General features: G+C 55.5%; 1 protein-coding gene across 1 annotated transcript; it reads left to right on the plus strand.

Annotated features, from left to right (window-relative positions):
* Positions 1–117: 117 nt before the first annotated feature.
* LOC120227056 (alpha-1B-glycoprotein-like) lies at positions 118–2,626 on the plus strand (the record flags this gene model as incomplete). Its single annotated transcript, XM_039225200.1, has 4 exons — positions 118–411; positions 1,028–1,324; positions 1,812–2,093; positions 2,465–2,626. Coding segments are annotated over 4 exons (881 nt in total), but the record flags the coding sequence as incomplete, so codon positions are not given.
* Positions 2,627–16,779: the final 14,153 nt, after the last annotated feature.

Consider the following 16,779-nt stretch of genomic DNA (forward strand, 5'->3'; position numbering starts at 1 on the left):
CCAGGCGGCGCAGGGCCTGGGGACGGTACATGAGGGAGGGTGGTGTCGGGCCCCCACCCGGAGGGCAGAGATCCGCGGGAGCAGGTGACGCCGCGCCAGCGACTCCCTTTCTTGCAGGCGCACCGTTGCCGCCCAGGCTGAGTCTCAGGGGAGGCTCGGTAGCCATGATACACCCGGATTCCCCCCCGACGTTCATCTGCATGGCGCCCCTACGCGGCGTGCACTACCAGCTGAGGCGGGGCGAGGAGGTGCTTGAAGTACCCAGGATCGCCGTCAGCTCAGACAGCAGCTTTTTTGAAATGAAGGCGGTGGCTCTGGGCGACGGTGGCTTCTACACCTGCCGCTATCAGCTGCGTGGCCAGCAAACCTGGTCCGCGGACAGTGAGCCCGTCGAGATGCTGCTCAGCGACGGTAAGCCTGGCGGCCGCGGGCCCGCCGCTGCGCCTGGGGGCGAGAGGGCGACGGCGCCCCCCTCCGGGGACGGGGAGCGGGAGGGGAGACCCGGGGAAGGGCCCCGCGGCACTGAGGGCTCTGGCTGGGGCCCGAGCCGGACTCCTCCGCCCGTCCTCAGTTTCGCCAGCTGACGATAGGACGATGAACTGGGCCACCCAGGGACCCCACGAAGAATAACAGGGTCGACATGCAAGTCCCGCACGGGGCACGCAGGCGCCGCCTCCCCGGGGTGCCCTCCTGCCTCCCGGCTCCGGGGCAGGCGCTCGGGGCCCTGGAGCCCTGCTTGTTGAAGGCCGGCAGGCGGGGGCCGCAGGGGCTGCCGAACCCGCACCCAGAGCATCGACCCCGAGAGAGGGTTCAGGCTGGAGGCGGAGCGCGCGTGCTCCTGGGACGGCGCTCCCTGAGCTCCCCTTCCCCACGTCTGTGTTTATGGACAGACAAATGAGTAAGGAACAGTGTAGGAGCGCGCGCGCGGGACGCGGGGGTGTCGGGAGCGAGAGGCGGCGGTAAGCCGAGGGCGGCGCCGGCGGGTCAAGCCCCTCGGCGCCCGGGTCAGCCCGCGTCCTCCCCGCAGAGACGCTCCCGGCGCCGGAGCTCTCGGCGGAGCCCGAGGCTCTGCGGCCCGCGCCCGGCGCGTCCGTGCAGCTGCGGTGCCTGGGGCCCCGGGCCGGCCTGCGCTTCGCCCTGATGCGCGAGGACCACGGCCAGCGCTACGTGCGCAGTGTCCTGAGCCCCGCGGGCACCGAGGCCCGCTTTGAGCTGCGCGACGTCTCGGTGGCGGACTCGGCCAACTACAGCTGCGCCTACGCGGACACTGCGCCCCCCTTCGCGGGCTCGGCGCCCAGCGCGCCCTTGGAGCTACGCGTGGACGGTGAGCGGCCCGGGCCCGCGGGCGGAGCAGGGTGCGGAAGGGAAGCGCTCGGGGCTTCGCACCCGTGGGACTCTGGCGGCGGGGCTCCCACACACGCCTCGCATCTGGCTCACTTCCCACGCTCGCCGCCCGCAGCGCGGTTCCCTGCGCGCGTCCTTCCTCCGCCTCCCGCGTCCTGGGGTCCCGAGCGCCAAGTGCTGGGAGACCTCGGGGCAGCCCAGGATCAGGCCCGGGTCTAGGGACCGTGCAGTGTCCTGGGGAAGGGGGTGACGCGGCGCACGATAGGAGGAGCCGTGTGTGCCCGGGACGGGGAGAGGGAAGACAGGCGTGTGAGAACAGGGCAGCAGCCTGGCGGAGGCCTGGGTGGAGGGGGAGGCAGGGAGGCAGGGGACGGGTGTGCGCGGTGGGTGTCGGGGGCGTTGGAGGGTAGGCGGCGGCTGCTGCCTGAGGGCGGGCCTCGCGTGACTGAGCCGCCTGCTCCTCCCAGGGCCCCCTCCCAGGCCCCAGCTCAGGCCCCTGTGGAGCGGGGCGGTGACTCCGGGCCGCGATGCGGTCTTGCGATGCGAGAGCCCGGTGGTGCGGGACGTCAGGTTCGAACTGCAGCGGGCCGGCGAAAGGGTTTTGACCGGGAGCGGCCACCGCTCAGCAGACCTTGTGCTGACCTACGTGGGGCCCCAGCACGCGGGCAACTACACTTGCCTCTACTTGAGGTCGTTCCCCGACCTCCTGGTGTCCGAGATGAGCGAGCCGGTGGAGCTCCAGGTTGCAGGTGACGTGTTCCTCTGGCCTGTGGGTTCTGTGAGCTGCTTCCTCCTGCTGGCCTTTGCCCAGGTTGCGCCCTGTGCCAGGACTGCCCCTTCCCTGCACCTCCTCCCAGCAAGTTAGGTGTGTGCCTCCTCCACTCTGGTTGCAGGGAAATCCCAGGCAGGGAAGCAAAACAAGGAAAGGCCCGGAAGCAGAGTGGTTTGGTCAGCCTGAGCACCGGGAGGGAGGCCGAGGGGTGGGAGAGCTCTTGGCTGGCGGCTGACCTGGCTACTTCCTTCCTGCGAGGCCTCAGTGAAGTCTGCCCTGATTTCACCAGGGAGGAGCATACCTGATGCTTCCGTCCCCTCCCATTTCTCTTCTGTCAAATTTGTCTAGGAGGCTGATCCAGCTGCAGACTCGGGCTCCTTGGCAAGTACTTGCTCTCATCTGGCGCTGACCCCTCATGCTGCGGCTGGAGGCTGGACTCCCCCTGGGGGTGGTGGAGGACTGTCCCTCATTGCTCCTGGGAATCAATAAATGTGAAGAGAGACTTTAAAAGGTGTCCTTGCTAATATAATCCTGGGACGGGGGCTGGAACCCAGGACATGGGGAAGTGGGCAGGGATCTTGTGTCCTGAAGGTGGACGGGCTCCGGGTTGGATCCTGAGGGAGAAGGGGCCAAGGATTGGCACCGGGTCCGTATTTTTCAAGATCATGTTTTGCTTTCTTCCATCAGGCTGCCTCCTACTTCCCAGGCACCTCTGCCTGTCCCCAGCAGGTCTGGGTAGGTAGCTTGAGGCTCCAGAGATACTCAACCTCAATTTGACAGAAGCGGTCCCCACACTGGGAGTCTGCTAGAGTGGATCAATCCAGACCTGTCCCCTCACTTGAGGCACCTGGGAATAAAAAATAGAAGAGATAAGATACTGGGTTGCATTTGAGAACTCGGAGTAGGGTATTAATACAGGTCTCAGGGAATTCAAGAAGGTTAAACCCAGACACATACTTTGGAGATCCAAATATCCAGAATTAGTGGGTGTGTTGACACAAAAGGAACAAAATTCTTTAAATATTTTAAGGAGAAAGGAGTTTTTTATTCAAGCCCAAGTTAGGACAGGTGTCCGGGGTACACAGTCTTCACAAGGGGAGCGCTCTGGGGAAGGAACCTTTGGTGCAGGGTTATACCTGTTTTTACCTAGTTACTAATCCATGATGAAAAACACCCAGAAAGTTACAGACTTTATGTTTTGAAAGATGTGCAAGTCTGTATTACTTTAATTTTATGGGAACCAGGAAGGTTTTTTTCTTTGTTTTTCTTATCTTTATGTTTGTGATGCTTCTTTCGGGTTATTTTGTTAATGAAGCAGACACACAATGTGTGTTCAAGGGCAGCAATAAAGTCCGTGCTTTGAGGTTTTGACCTTGGTACGTGTTAAAGTATAGCTTCTCTGGGAGCCCTGGAGCAGGGCCCACAAACATTAAAAGTTGAGATTTTCCAGTATTAGGTGCAGGTTCTCAACCTTGGAGACCAGATGTGTGAATTCAGAACAGTCTCGCAGACACGGTTTCCCGGTGGCTGCAGTTTGGAGGCGCAAGGCACAAATTGAGGGAGAAACGGGGACTTGGACTTGAGGAGGGGGGATTGGAGGCCTTGTAACTGGAGGAGAAACAGGGACCTGGGCTTGAGGGGTTACCCAGAGGCAGGAAATGAAGACCAACTAGAGACAAATATAGGGAAATTCACGCATGAATTGGGGAAGAACCAGGCATCAGGCTATGGCGGAACTAGAGACGAGAAGTTGGAAGGTATAGGTAGTGGAGTCGGGAGCATCCAGCCACCGGGACTCGGGGAGATAGGGGGTGGAGTGTGTCCAAGGACAGGGCCCAAACATTTTGAAGGCGATCGGCGGTCCAGTCGGGACCACGCTGCCAGCGGGCACCCGGGCGGAGCCTCGCCCTATCCTGGGAAGAACCGATCGCCAGCAACAGACCGGACGGCCGCAAAGACGCCAGGCGTCTGCAAGGCGACGGTGACCGGCTAGAAGGCTCCATCCACCACCTTCACCTGGAAACTGAAGTCTTCACCTCGCCCTCCCGTAACGGCTGGGCGGAGGGGTACGTTTGGCGCTGCACCGGCAACCGTGAGGATCGGTCCTAGGCTCAAGGGACCGCGCATTCCTCTCCAGCCGCATTCTCCACCGAGGGAGGACCGGGCTGGGAGCTCGGTTCGCACCGCGGGCGGAACTCCATTTCCCTCAAGCCTGCGCGTTGGCCCCTTCTGGCCTTTCCGCCCGGTGCTTTCAGGCCCGAAACCGGGCGGGAAGAAGGCACCGTGCCGGGCGTCCTCCGCGGGCCGCTTCGAACGAGATGGCAGTTTTCAGAGTTGCCCCCTCGAGCCCCCTGGGGGACGGGAGGCTGGGCGCCAGCACTTCGGGTCCGGGCGGGGTCGCGGAAGGGTCGGTTTGTTGGTTCCGGGGCGGACAAGTCACGGGCCGGACTCTGGCGGGCGGAGTGGGCTGCGGCCTAGGAGGCACGAGCGGCCTGGGCCACCCGCTGTGTCTGCGCCGCGGGGCCAGTCCCGGCCGCTCCGAGCGCGGGTGACGGCTCCCGCGGGGCCCCGTGCTTCCGCCCAGGCGCCCGGGCTCTGGCCCGCAGTCGGCCGCGTCACCGGTTCCGGATGGGGTCGAGCGGGTTGGGGCGGGGAAGCGGATCGCGCTGCTTTGGCGGCGGGCGGGGCAGGTGAGGGCTTCGGACGAAGTTGAGCCCTTGACCCAGTGGTGGACGGTGGCTCCAAGAACGGCCGCAGGAGTTCAGGCTGGGATGCGTGGCTTTGCTGCCTGGGCCTCAGTGTCCGCTTCGGTAAAGGTGTGAATAACCCACCACTTCACGGGAGGGTGTGAGCTCCAGTCTCTTTCCGGATGGCTCTGGATCTGCGTTTAAAGTCCTGCAGTGACTCTGGGCGCTAAAATTTGCGGATGCCTGGAGACAGGAAGGCTAAGACTTTGGCTCCGTAACTGGCTTCCCCTTTCTGGGCCTCCATTTCTCCATCTGCCTTTCGAGACGTTGCGTGAATCACTCCGTGTAATACTCTTGACACAGGGCTCGGTGGTACCTAACGGGCACTCAGAAAATTGTGGCTGCTTTTAACCAATTCAGAATGGGTTGTCCCTTCATCAGACATTCATGCAGCTGTGCTGTGTGCCGGGCTCCGGGTGCTGCCCCTGCCATTTCCAGCTTGGGAGCTACCCCGTTCGGGGCTCTAGTGACTATAGAGCTTTGCCTCCGTCTTGATCCCCACATACAAGAGAGTAAAATGGCATTGGGCTGTTTGGTTACTCAGCAATACATAACTCGGGCCACGTGTTAGGACAGGGGTCATTGATATGTTGTACCCGCAAAAATGGGATGCATAATAGACTGTGAAGTCTGCTGTCTGTATTGGTCTGGTCGTTTTATAGAAGTGGAATAACAGAATAGGTGGCCTTTTATGTCTAGCTTTTTTCACTTCTCTCCAAGCCTAGTCCCACTTTCCCCGAACGACCTTGCCCCTTGTGTGTGATACCTGTGCTTCATGGTTTCTTTACACCGGGCTGCTTCACCTCAGCACTACTGACATTTTCGTCAAGGGGTAGGGGTGGGGCTGTCCTATGCATTTTGGGATGTTTAGCAGCATCCCTGGCTTCCAACCCCTGTGTGCAAGTAGCACCCCCAGCCCCAGCTGTGACAAGCAAAAATGTCTCCAGACATTGCCAAGTGTTCCCCAGGGGGAAGAATTCCCTGGTTGAGGACCACTGATTTACATCGGTTCTCTTGTTTATGCTTAGATCCCTTTTAGGATAGGGAAACTTGACAGCATCAACCAAGAATGTAAAATCTGCTGGGAAAAGAAGGGAATTCCATGTGTAAATAGCTGGACAGACTACTGGGGTTAAGTTCTGCTTGATGATGTTGGTGACCAAGGCTCTGGTCTTGCCCTCTCTCTGACAAAACGGGGATGGGCCAGAGTTGGAATCTGTCAATGATCTCCCAGTGTATTATGAAGACTGCTCCTCTCCTTGATGCTGTAACAATTCACCACAGACTAGTGGTTCAAATAGTATATATTGGGGTACCCAGTGGCTTAGTCGGTTAAGCACCCAACTTCGGCTCAGGTCATGATCTTGTGGATTGTGGGTTTGGGCCCGTGTCAGGTTCTGTGCTGACAGCTTGAAGCCTGCTTTGGATTCTGTGTCTCCCTCTCTCTCTGTCTGTCTGTCCCCTGCTACACTCTCTGTGTGTCTCTCTCTCAAAAAATAAACATTAAAAAAAAATAAAAACATAAAAACAATACATATTTATTATCTTAAACGTCTTACTCCACAGTCAGACTTAGGAACTCAAATCAAGGTGTAGGCAGGGCTGCATTCCTTCTGGAGAATCTAGATTCTCCCCTTTTCCAGGTTCTGGAGGCTCCTCACATTCATTGTCTTGTTACCACATTACTCTGACCTCTGCTTCGGTCATCAAATCTCCTTCCCTGACTCTAATTCTCTAGCTTCTCTCTTATAAGGACTCCTGTGATTATATTGGGCCTACCTGAATAATCTAGGATAATCTTCCTATCTCATAATTTAAAAAAAATATATTTACACACTTTTTTGAAGGTAGAGCAGGTGAGCGGGGCTGGGGCAGAGAGAGAGAAGCCCAAGCAGCCTTTGCACTGTCAGCGCAGATACTGACATGGGGCTCAATCCCACAAACCATGAGATCACAACCTGAGCTGAAATCAAGAGTCAGACACTCAACCAACTGAACCACCCAGGTGCCCCTCCTATCTCGTGATTTTTAATAACATCTGCAAAGTCCCTTTTGACGTAGGTGGTAACATATTCACAGGCAGTGTGGATTAGGATGTGGACATCTTTAGGGTCCATATTTCTGTCTACTGCTCACCCACCTTAGACTCTAAACTCTGGTCAGCAACAATTCCCATGATGGGGCTGGTACAGCCACCAAACAGCTGAAGTTGGGTGTGGCTTGTCTAAAGGACATTGTGAAAGTTTGTACAGGGTAGCTGGTGATGAAGATGAGTCAGAGGGGGGCACAAATCAGCAGGGGGTCAGTGGTCAGACAGGTGAGAGCATACAGGGTAGGGGAGGAACCAAGCCTAGAGAGACAAAGAGGTGACCCACCCGGACCACTACCCACTGAGCTGGCTGCCTTCAGCTCCTACTGAAATTCCTTTCTTTATGTCTCTCACCTTTTAACAGCTTTCAAGACTCTTGAGGAAATCTGGCCAAGCTCTGCAAGATTCCTTGGCTGCTGGCGTTTGCCTTCATGATGTCTGGCACCCTTTTCCCTTCCTGGGAACTGCCACCCTCTCCGTTTCTCTTCAGCTCTTCCAACTAGGATTCTGAATTGAAGGCCAGCTCCAGGATGTAGGCTCAAGCCCAGGACGCTGATCGGGGAAGAGAGCCAAGACTCCTGGAGAGGACAGAGCTGGGCTATCCCTCTCTCGGGTGAGGGGCCTGTGAACAGGTGGTAGCAGGTGGCTGGATGACTTTCCTAGGATGCAGGCTCCCAGGGCTGTGGCTTTGGCAAGAGCCCCAGTCCAGCGACCTGATATTTTGAGGGAGTTAGATTCCTCACATGGGACTCCCCCTTCCTCTCCAATAACCCGCATAACCAGGGTTCTCACTCCTGAAGCCGCCTGTATGTGAGCAGTGAGTGTAGTGAGGTGCTTTCCTGGTGCTGCTCTCAGCAGTAGCCCTGGGGTGTGGGGCAGTCCACTTAGGCAACAGGCTTCTGTAAAAGCGGGAAGGGCATGCGGACCTTCCCCAGATCCTGTAGTCAGCCCGCATCTAGACACACCCCCAGCACCGGCACCCACCTTCAGTTGGAGCTCAGATCCCCTGAGTGCGAGCAGACTCATGCCTGCCTCAACAGCAAAAAGGCCTTTGTGTGGTGGGCAGACACCAGATAATTCACTCCAAGAAGAGGCCCTCTCTGTGGAGTCAGAGCAGGAACTCCTTTTTTTTGCAAGAGCTTGAAGCTCTTTGAAAGCAGTGCATCCATAGGCACGAGAAGTCCCAATTTTGGTAATCCTCATTGAGCAGCAGAGGACCCAGCAGTAAAAGCCCCAGGTGACGCGCTGGGCCTTTGGCCATTGTTGGGAGCTGCTCACTCACCGGCACACTCACACAGCCAGTGGTTGCACTCCTTCATTTGCAGCAACTGTGGGCAAGTCCTTCGTGTGCTACCAAGGTAGGCACATGGGCGGTGGCCCTCCAAGTGCTCTTCAGTGACCGCTCCATCCATCATCCTTCAGCATGGTAAGTACCACACAGGACTCCAAACTGGGCCCTGACCCTGGACAGAGAGACAGACCCTGAGTCAGAGCATTCAATGTCCAGATACCCAGAGCTTCAAGAAAGGGAATGGATAGGCCCAGTGGCCCTGACACACACACACACACACACACACACACACACACACACACACACAGCGTGAGCAGAAAGTTGGGGCAGTCAGAGGATGGGTTGCTGGATGCAACACATGAGGGTGAATCGGCTGACAAAATTAGATGTGTTTGTGTGAGGCAGGAGCCACGAGATACACGGGCACAAGATGAGGGTGACAGAAATGGGCAGGAGGCCTAACCAGCTCTACCTGAGCAAGCAGGGTTAGTGTCACCTTAGGAGCTGGGGGAGTTGGGGTTCTCAAATGGGACAAGTATTAGAATCAACCGTGGAGCTTTGGCACATATGCTGGAGCCCCACCCCAGAGATCCCAGCGATTTCACTGGTCTAGAGAACAGCCCCCTCACCCAGTCTTTTCAGCGCTACCCACACGTCCCTCATCCCCAACCCTGTCCTCTAGCGCGGCTACAAATGGCAGATCACCTGTGGGCCCCGAACTCCCAGAAGACTGACCCGAAGCAAGGGCTCTCAAACACCGGCTTTGGCCGGGCAGCTGGGACCCCACCGTCTGGGATGCGCCTCCCGGGCGACCGCGCAAGCTCACGCCTCGCCTATTGGGTGTGGATGGCCGCAGTCGGCACGACAGCTGGGAGTCGTGGGGTTGGACCGCCGGCCGCGGCGGGACTACGTTTCCCTACAGGCCCCGCGAGGGCCCCGCTCTCTGGCAGAGGCACTTCTCTCAGGGCCGCGGCGGCCGCAGGAGGAGGAGAGAAGGTTCCTCGCTACGTGCGGGGACCAGGAGACCCGCGCCGCCGACGTCCGCCCCCCCCCCCCCCCCCCCCCCGGGCTCAGCGAATAAGCGGCGTTCGGCGCGTTCCCGCGACCCCGGCCCTCCGGGCGCCCAGTGCGGCGGCCGCCCAGGGTTCCGTCCCTCCCCTGGCGCGCAGGGCTCCGGGCGGAGGCCGCGCTCCGCGGTCCGCGAGCCCGGGGTCCCGGCTGGCTGCTGCTGCAGGTCCGGCCTTCCGCTCCGGGCGGTCTGTCCGCCCTGGTTCTGGCTTCCGCGTACGCAGTCTTGAGTGTGGAGACTGAGGCCCACGTGGGGAGGCACCAGGCCCAGGACCCTTCGTCGCGACTCTCAAAATCCAGCCCGTCTCCTCCCCGGGGCCAACACGGCCGCCGCACTGCATCCGGCCCCGCCTCCCGGCCTTTGCACTTGCCCTTTCCCTTGACTTGTCCCCGGACACCGCGGCTCCTCTTCCTCTTTCAGTCCCAGTTCAGTGTCCCTTCCTCAAAGAGACCTAAGAAGCCATTCTTTCCCACGCCCTGGCGCCGCCCCGCGTTGTTGTTCTTCACCTCACTAACTTACATCTTCTGCTTGTCCACGCGCGTCTGGAAGGGTCCCGCGGTTGTCTCTACCGCATGCGCCGACCCGGACCTGAGCTGGCCTGAGTGCCGAAGCCTGCACGCCCTCAAGGGCCAGACTCACGCGCGTGGAGGCACCGCGGGGAGGACGGGCACAGACTGGAGTTTTGCCCTGTGGGGTCAGGCACTGTCGTCCCCCTGCGTGTACAGCCTCGGTGAGCTGTGCCCAAGCTCTGAGGAAGCTCAGCCCCACTAACCTTTTTCCTGGTGCTGTTGCCGTGGAGTCCTTCAGGGCTCAGCCTTGGACACGTTGTCTCACAGTCCCGTTTGTCCCGAGGAGGCTGCTTTGTGTCCTGGTCCCGTCCACCAGCAGCCCCAGGGACCCACGGACAGACTGGGCGAGCACTCAGGGTGCAGGGCGTGCTCACCAGGGAGAAACGGGGGGTCACTGTTGTGAGGTTGGAATAACAGAGGGTGGTGAACTGAAGACGCTCAAGAACAAGACAAAGGAGCCAAGGGGAAAGGACTGAGCACACCTTTATTGGAAAGGGCTCTGGGGGGGGGCGAGGTTCCGCGCCTTGGGGGTAGAAGCGAGCCGGGGAAGGCGCGCTCCGATTCTGGGGAGACGGGTATATATAGGATTGCAGTTCTGGGTGGAGACCGGTGAGGGCAGGTTTCCTTATTTGGTCTCGCTTTTTCTGGGTTGGGTTTCATTTCTGCTGAGGTGACGTGCCTTCGGAGAAACCAGTGGTGGGAAACTGGGAGCGGGAAGCCGGTGGCTGGAAAGTCCTGAGGTGGTCACAAGATGGAGTCCGATCTGACATCTTGGTGTCTTTTTCCAAACCCGTCAGACCCGCCATCTTGGTGTCCTTTCTCAAACGCACCAGACCTGTCAACTGTGAAAACATCTGGGACAGCTGCAATGCAGGGTTGGGGACAGGCTCCCAGGAGTCCTTGCTGAGCTCAGCCTCACTTCTCAGGTGCATGACTGGAAGGAAGGTCATCCAGTAGAGAAATTTAAAGGTGCAGGCTGGTGGGGCGCCTGGGTGGCTCAGTCAGTTAAGCGTCCACCTTCGGCTCAGGTCATGACCTCACAGTTCGTGCGTTTGAGCCCCGCATTGGGCTCTGTGCTGACAGCTCAGAGCCTGCAGCCTGTTTCAGATTCTGTCTCTCCCTCTCTCTCTGACCCTCCCCTGCTCACGCTGTCTGTCTCCCTTTCTCTCTCAGAAATAAATACAAAACATTAAAAAAAATAATGAAGGTGCAGGCTGGGAGCAAGCCAAGAGAGGCAGGGAGACTCTTCCCTAGTCTGCAGCTTGCACCTGCTGTGTCTGGTGTTGGAAGGCAGGTTTCTGTCACCATAGGCAGAGGAGGCCGCCTATGGGAGCAGGGTGTCTGGGGAGAGTTCTGGAGATGCCCTGGGCACATGGCTAATGGGTGACTCTTGGTGAGTTGGGGGGTCCCTTCCTGCTAGGTGGGAGCTGCTCCTCTTTCCTGGGACTACCCAGTCTTACCTGACCCTCTGCATCACCAGGGATCAGGAGAGTCCCCCCCCCCCCATAATCCACTTGTCCTATGAAGGGTGCTGGACCAATCTCTGTATTAATATTCTGTGGGTATTATAATAAATCATAACCAACTAGGTAGCTTAAAACAAGGGGAGTTTATTCTCATTTTTGGAGGCTACAAGTCTGAAAACAGATGTCAGTGGGGCTCTACTCTGAAGGCTCAGAGGCAGAAACCATCCCACGCAACTGCTCTGGCTTCCTGGTGGTTCCAGTTGTAATTTGGCTCAGCTCCAACACTCAGTCTTGGCCTCCTCTTCTCTCTGTCTCTTATAAGGATTCTTGTTATTGGATTTAGGGCCCACCCAGGGAATTCAAGATGATCGCGTCTCAAGATCCTTCACTACCTCTGCAAAAGTCCTTTCCCAGCTAAGATCACTTTCACAGGTTCTGGGGGTTAGGGTATGGATGTATCTTTTGGGGGTGGGGGGACCATTCAGTCCACTACAGCTTTCTTCAGTGGCATGTGTCCAGTCCTGGTGACTTCACACTCCAGGCCACCCATCCTGTGGCCTATCCACTGACTGCATGGTGATTGGCTGTCTCAGCTTGGCCAGCCTGTCCCAGATGTGTTCTCCCACCCTGGTGGGTCCTTGGCCTCTGGGTTCCAGGGAATCATGTAGGATGCTGGCCTGTGGACCTGCCCTGGCTGCCAGCTGTTGTGCAAACCAGGGCATGAGGCCAGCAGCCATGACCCCGAAAGGGAGCATTTACTGGAAGCCCTGGGGCGGAGGCATGGCAGGCACCCAGGTCCCACTCACTGTCCTTCACACCTGGAGTGCAGTGGTCTGGTATCATGTCACAGGGACCTGGGTCCCAGCGGTGGGACTTGCAGGAGGTACAGTTGTGGAAGCCTTGGTTCCTTGTCAGGGATGATACACAGAAACCTGGGGGCCTTCCCTCCTGCGGTACGGCACTCACTGAGGGGGGGTCCTCTCTGTGAGGGGCTAGAGTTCCCTCTGGAGTGACAGTTGTATGCGGAAGAAAGGGGGGACGGCCTCCACACCCGTGCTCATGGCTTCTCTCGTGGTTCTGTAGTTGGCCCCCTGCAAGGTCAGCCTGCTCTTTGGGAGGCTGAGCAAGGAACTCGGCAGAACCTTTGGGGCCTGGACGCAGAGGCTGAGGGGGTGCAGGGGAGGCTGGGAGGTGTGTGGGACGGGCCTGCTTTGCGCAGCTCTCTCTGACTGGCAGTCACCCACCAGAGGGCGGAGCCCACGCTTGCGAGAGGCAGAAGCTGAACGCCGTGGATGGTGGTGGGAGCCAGTAGCTAGGCTGAGTGTGGAGGACAGGGCTCCGTGGTCAGACGGAGCGGGGCACACCTTGTGTCCCGCCCTTGCCAAGTCCCATCTTCCCATCTGTAAACTAGTGCTGGCAGTGCTCTGGGGCCTGAGACACCATAAAGCTTCACCCTGTGCTCCAGCCTGTGGCGCATCACGTACAGCATGTGTGTCTAGCTTCCCATCAAGAGTTTTATTGAGATGAGTGGATTAAGAGACCCTTGGTTGAAGAAAAGTGTGGGCTCAGGGAGAATGCAGAGGTTCAGCCTCAGGTGTGAAAACTCTGCTTGGTGTGCAGTCAGCTTGGCCAGGTGGGAGAAGTTCATATTTTATTTTTACCTAGCATTTTTGAAGACCTTGTTTTTCTCATTATGAAAGTATTCTTTAAAACAAACATGTACCTCTATCCCATGCATTACTGTTCCCGTGGCCCGAGCTCAGGTGACATCTTGGATGCTGCGGAGTGGACTCCCCTAGGCAGACACCTGGACACACCAAAGGCAGGAATATTTGTGCCACGGGTACAATCTGTTTTTTTTTTTTTTTAAGTATAGTTCATATAATATAAACAAACCATTTTGAAGTATACAATTCAGTTTGCCTTTTAGTATAATTTTTAGTTTTTAATATATTTGCTCTGTTGTGCAAGCGTCACCATTGTCTAATTCCTGAACATTTCCACACCCCAAAATGGAACTGTATACGCATTAGGCAGTTACTCCCCACTCTTCCTTCCTTCCTCTGGCCCCTGGCGATCACCAATACATCCTTTGTCTCTGGATTTGCCTGTTCTGGATTTTTCACATAAATGGAATGATACAATGTGGTCTTTTTGTATCTGAGTTTTTTCACTGAGCTTGCTGTTTGTTGAGGTCCAATCACATATTAGTATTTCATCCCACTTTATTGCTGAGTAGTATTTCCTTGCGTGGAGAGACCACATCTTGTTTATCCATTTATCAGGTGATGGGCATTTGGGTTATTACTACCTTTGGGCTGTTACAAAAAATATTGTAGTGTAGCGCCTGAGTGGCTCAGTCGGGTAAGTGTCCAACTTCAACTCAGGTCATGATCTCACTGTTCGTGGGTTGGAGCCCCATGTCGGGCTCGGTGCGGACAGCTCAGATTCTGGAGCCTGCTTCGGATTCTGTGTCTCCTTCTCTCTTGCCCCTCCCCCACTCGTGCTCTATCTCTCTCTGTCTCTGAAAAATAAACATTAAAAATTTTTTAAATTGGAGATAATAGCTCATTAAAGATTAAAATAGAAATAAACATTTATACTGATAAGAATTATGTGGGTCCTACTATGGCTGAGAAAAAGAGAGATCACTCTTTCATCATGTGTTTCAGCAAAAAGTCTCTTCTAATATGTAAATATCCCTTAAATGCCTCCTCAGATCGATTTCTCTTTTTCCTATCCTTCTTTTAGAAATAAAGATGTTTCAAATTTAAAAAAAAAAAAATTTTTTAAAAAACGCTGTAGTGAACATTTGTTTGCAAGTTTTTGCCTGAATACTGGTTTCCATTTCTCTTGAATAGATAAGAGTGGAATTGCTGTATCATGTCCTAACTCCGTGTTTAACCTTTTGGGGAATTGCCAGGCTGTTTTCTACAGTAGCTGGCTCCATCGTTTTCCATTCCCGTGAACTATGTGGGAGTACATTGTGTAACTGCCTTTTTATCTTCCAGGTCTTTCTGCCCATCTGTCCTCATTGGGACAAAGTCTGAATGTGGTGAGTTAGCTGGAAGAGGCTGATCAGTCCACCCACACTGGGTCCACACAACCCGACAGTTTTGTCAATCCCAGTGTACAAGTGATCCTTTTTGAAACCCAGACTCCCCAGCTTGTCTATTTTATTTGCACAGCAAGCTCCTCATTCTAGAAAAAGCTCCTCCCTTGGCCTTCGCCAGGTGGGGCCATTAGGACCCTGCAGGAGTCATGGCCACAGAGCCCGGCTCCGGCAGCTCTGGTCATGGTGTCTGTTGTAGGTTAGATTCATATCCGTTTGTTGTTGGGATGGCCAGCACTGGGGGGCGGATGGAGCCCACAACCCCCCAGGAGCTGCTTGCCCCCCAGAAAGCCCATGTTGTTTCCCACTGCTGTTCCTGGAGGCTGCGCAGTCAGTGTCTTAAGGCAGACAGGCAGAAACCCAGTAACAGGGCGGGATAGCAGCCACTTCCCACCTGGAAAGAATATCTGTGGACTCAAGTCCACAGGTGCTGGGGAAAGAGATGTTTCCCTCACAGCCTCCCTCCTCTAGTTCACATGGTGCAGGATCACTCTGTGAGGACCCCAGTGGACAGTGTGGCACTGGGGGACAACATGCTTTCCCAGTGGCACCCAGATTTCCCTACACTTGCTTGAAGTCTATCATTCTAGGGGCTCTGAGCACCTCTGCTTGGGTCTCAAGCTCCAGGTGGTTCAATTATCAGTTGGTGAAACCAAGGCACAAGGTGGTAGTTCTCCACAATGGGGAAAGTGTTGGATTTCCAAGGCATTAGTCCTGATCAGTGCCACCCATGGGAGAGGGAACCAGCAAGAATTAGTAGCCTTACGGGCCTGAATGTGGCCCCATGAAATCTTAGTCATCCCAGAGGCTAAGTGGCTTTGAGCTGCAGATGAAGAAAGGTGGTCTCATCTGTCCTGGTTCTAAGGTTAGTCTCACACTCGCCTGGAGGGTACAGAAGGTTTGGCAGTTATCACATGTGACCAGAGTGCGGATTGTCCTTATTGTCATCTTTGTTTCTTTGGAGAATGCCCCAGACCATTTACTTGCTGAACACGTGACTGTATAAACCACCCTTAATGTGGGCCCTTCCGCTTCCCACGCTCCATTGGTGGCCAAGCGGCTTCTATGACTCCTCAAGATCTATGGAACATGTCCAACTCTGTGTTTTCACCTTTTAACCAATTCAGTATGTAATTTTCACTCCAAAACATTCTCCTCCAGATCACTGAGGAGGAAATTTTTCCCATTGTGGTTGCAATGTCCAAGGACAAAATAACCCACGAGAGATGGCTAGGAGCAGCATCCTGAAAAGAACCACATCCAGTTACTCTGAAGTGTCCTTGGCTGAAAACGTGTATAGAGATTTGGTTAAATGCTTCCTGATTCTTTTTAGTTCTAAGTCAACTTATTTCAGGTCACTGGTGACCCTGGGCACCTGCTGATCAGAAACTTGCAAAAATGACAGAAAAGCAATAGTGGGTCAAGGGAGAGTTGGTGAAAACAATTTCACCAAATAGACTGAAATTTCTGATAAAGGAATATCTATCTGCCCTCCACAGAAAAGGGAACAGAACAAAAGAACCAAGAGCCCGGGCTCTTATGCTCAGTGAAGTGTTTATTTAGGGTGCTCACATATTCAAACCCCAGAGCCTGTGCTCTGCAAGTCCAGAGTTGTTCTGGAAGTAGCAGGAGCCTAGGAAGAATTCTCATTCTTACCGTGGACTCTTTTTTTTTTTTTTTATAACAAAAAGTCTTTTCAAGTTTATTTATTTTTGAGAGAGAGAAATAGACAGAACACCAGTGGGGAAGGGGCAGAGAGAGAGAGAAGAAGATGTAGAATCTGAAGCAGGCTCCAGGCTCCGAGCTGTCAGCACAGAGCCTGATGCCGGGCTGGGACTCGTGAGCAGGAAATCATGACCTGAGACAAAGTCGGAGGCTTAACTGACTGAGCCACCCAGGAGCCCCTACTATGGACTCTAGTAGGTCAGTCCTCTATGAGTAGCCACTAATAGTAGTCATTGATCAGTCCCCTAATCCACATGCAAGTCCTCTTCTTCCTTCTTTCCATATTCCTACCCACCAGGTGGGCCTTCTCTGTGTGACCCCTCCGTGTATGTTTGCTGCACATCAGTCACTCTCCCCCTCTGCATATTATAGTTACGGCCTGCCAGTGAGCCCCTACCCAGATGGGACTGTTCTTCTTCTTCTTCTTTTTTTTTAATGTTTTATTTATTTCTAGGAGAGAGAGAGAGACAGCGTGAGCAGGGGAGGGTCAGAGAGAGAGGAAGTCACAGACTGAAACAGGCTCCAGGCTCTGAGCTGGCAGTCAGCACAGAGCCCGATGTGGGGCTCGAACCCATGAACCGTGAGATCATGACCT

The sequence above is a fragment of the Hyaena hyaena genome, unplaced genomic scaffold (genome assembly GCF_003009895.1).
Source record: "Hyaena hyaena isolate Hyena2069 unplaced genomic scaffold, ASM300989v1 scaffold_1977, whole genome shotgun sequence".
NCBI classification, from domain to species: domain Eukaryota; kingdom Metazoa; phylum Chordata; class Mammalia; order Carnivora; family Hyaenidae; genus Hyaena; species Hyaena hyaena.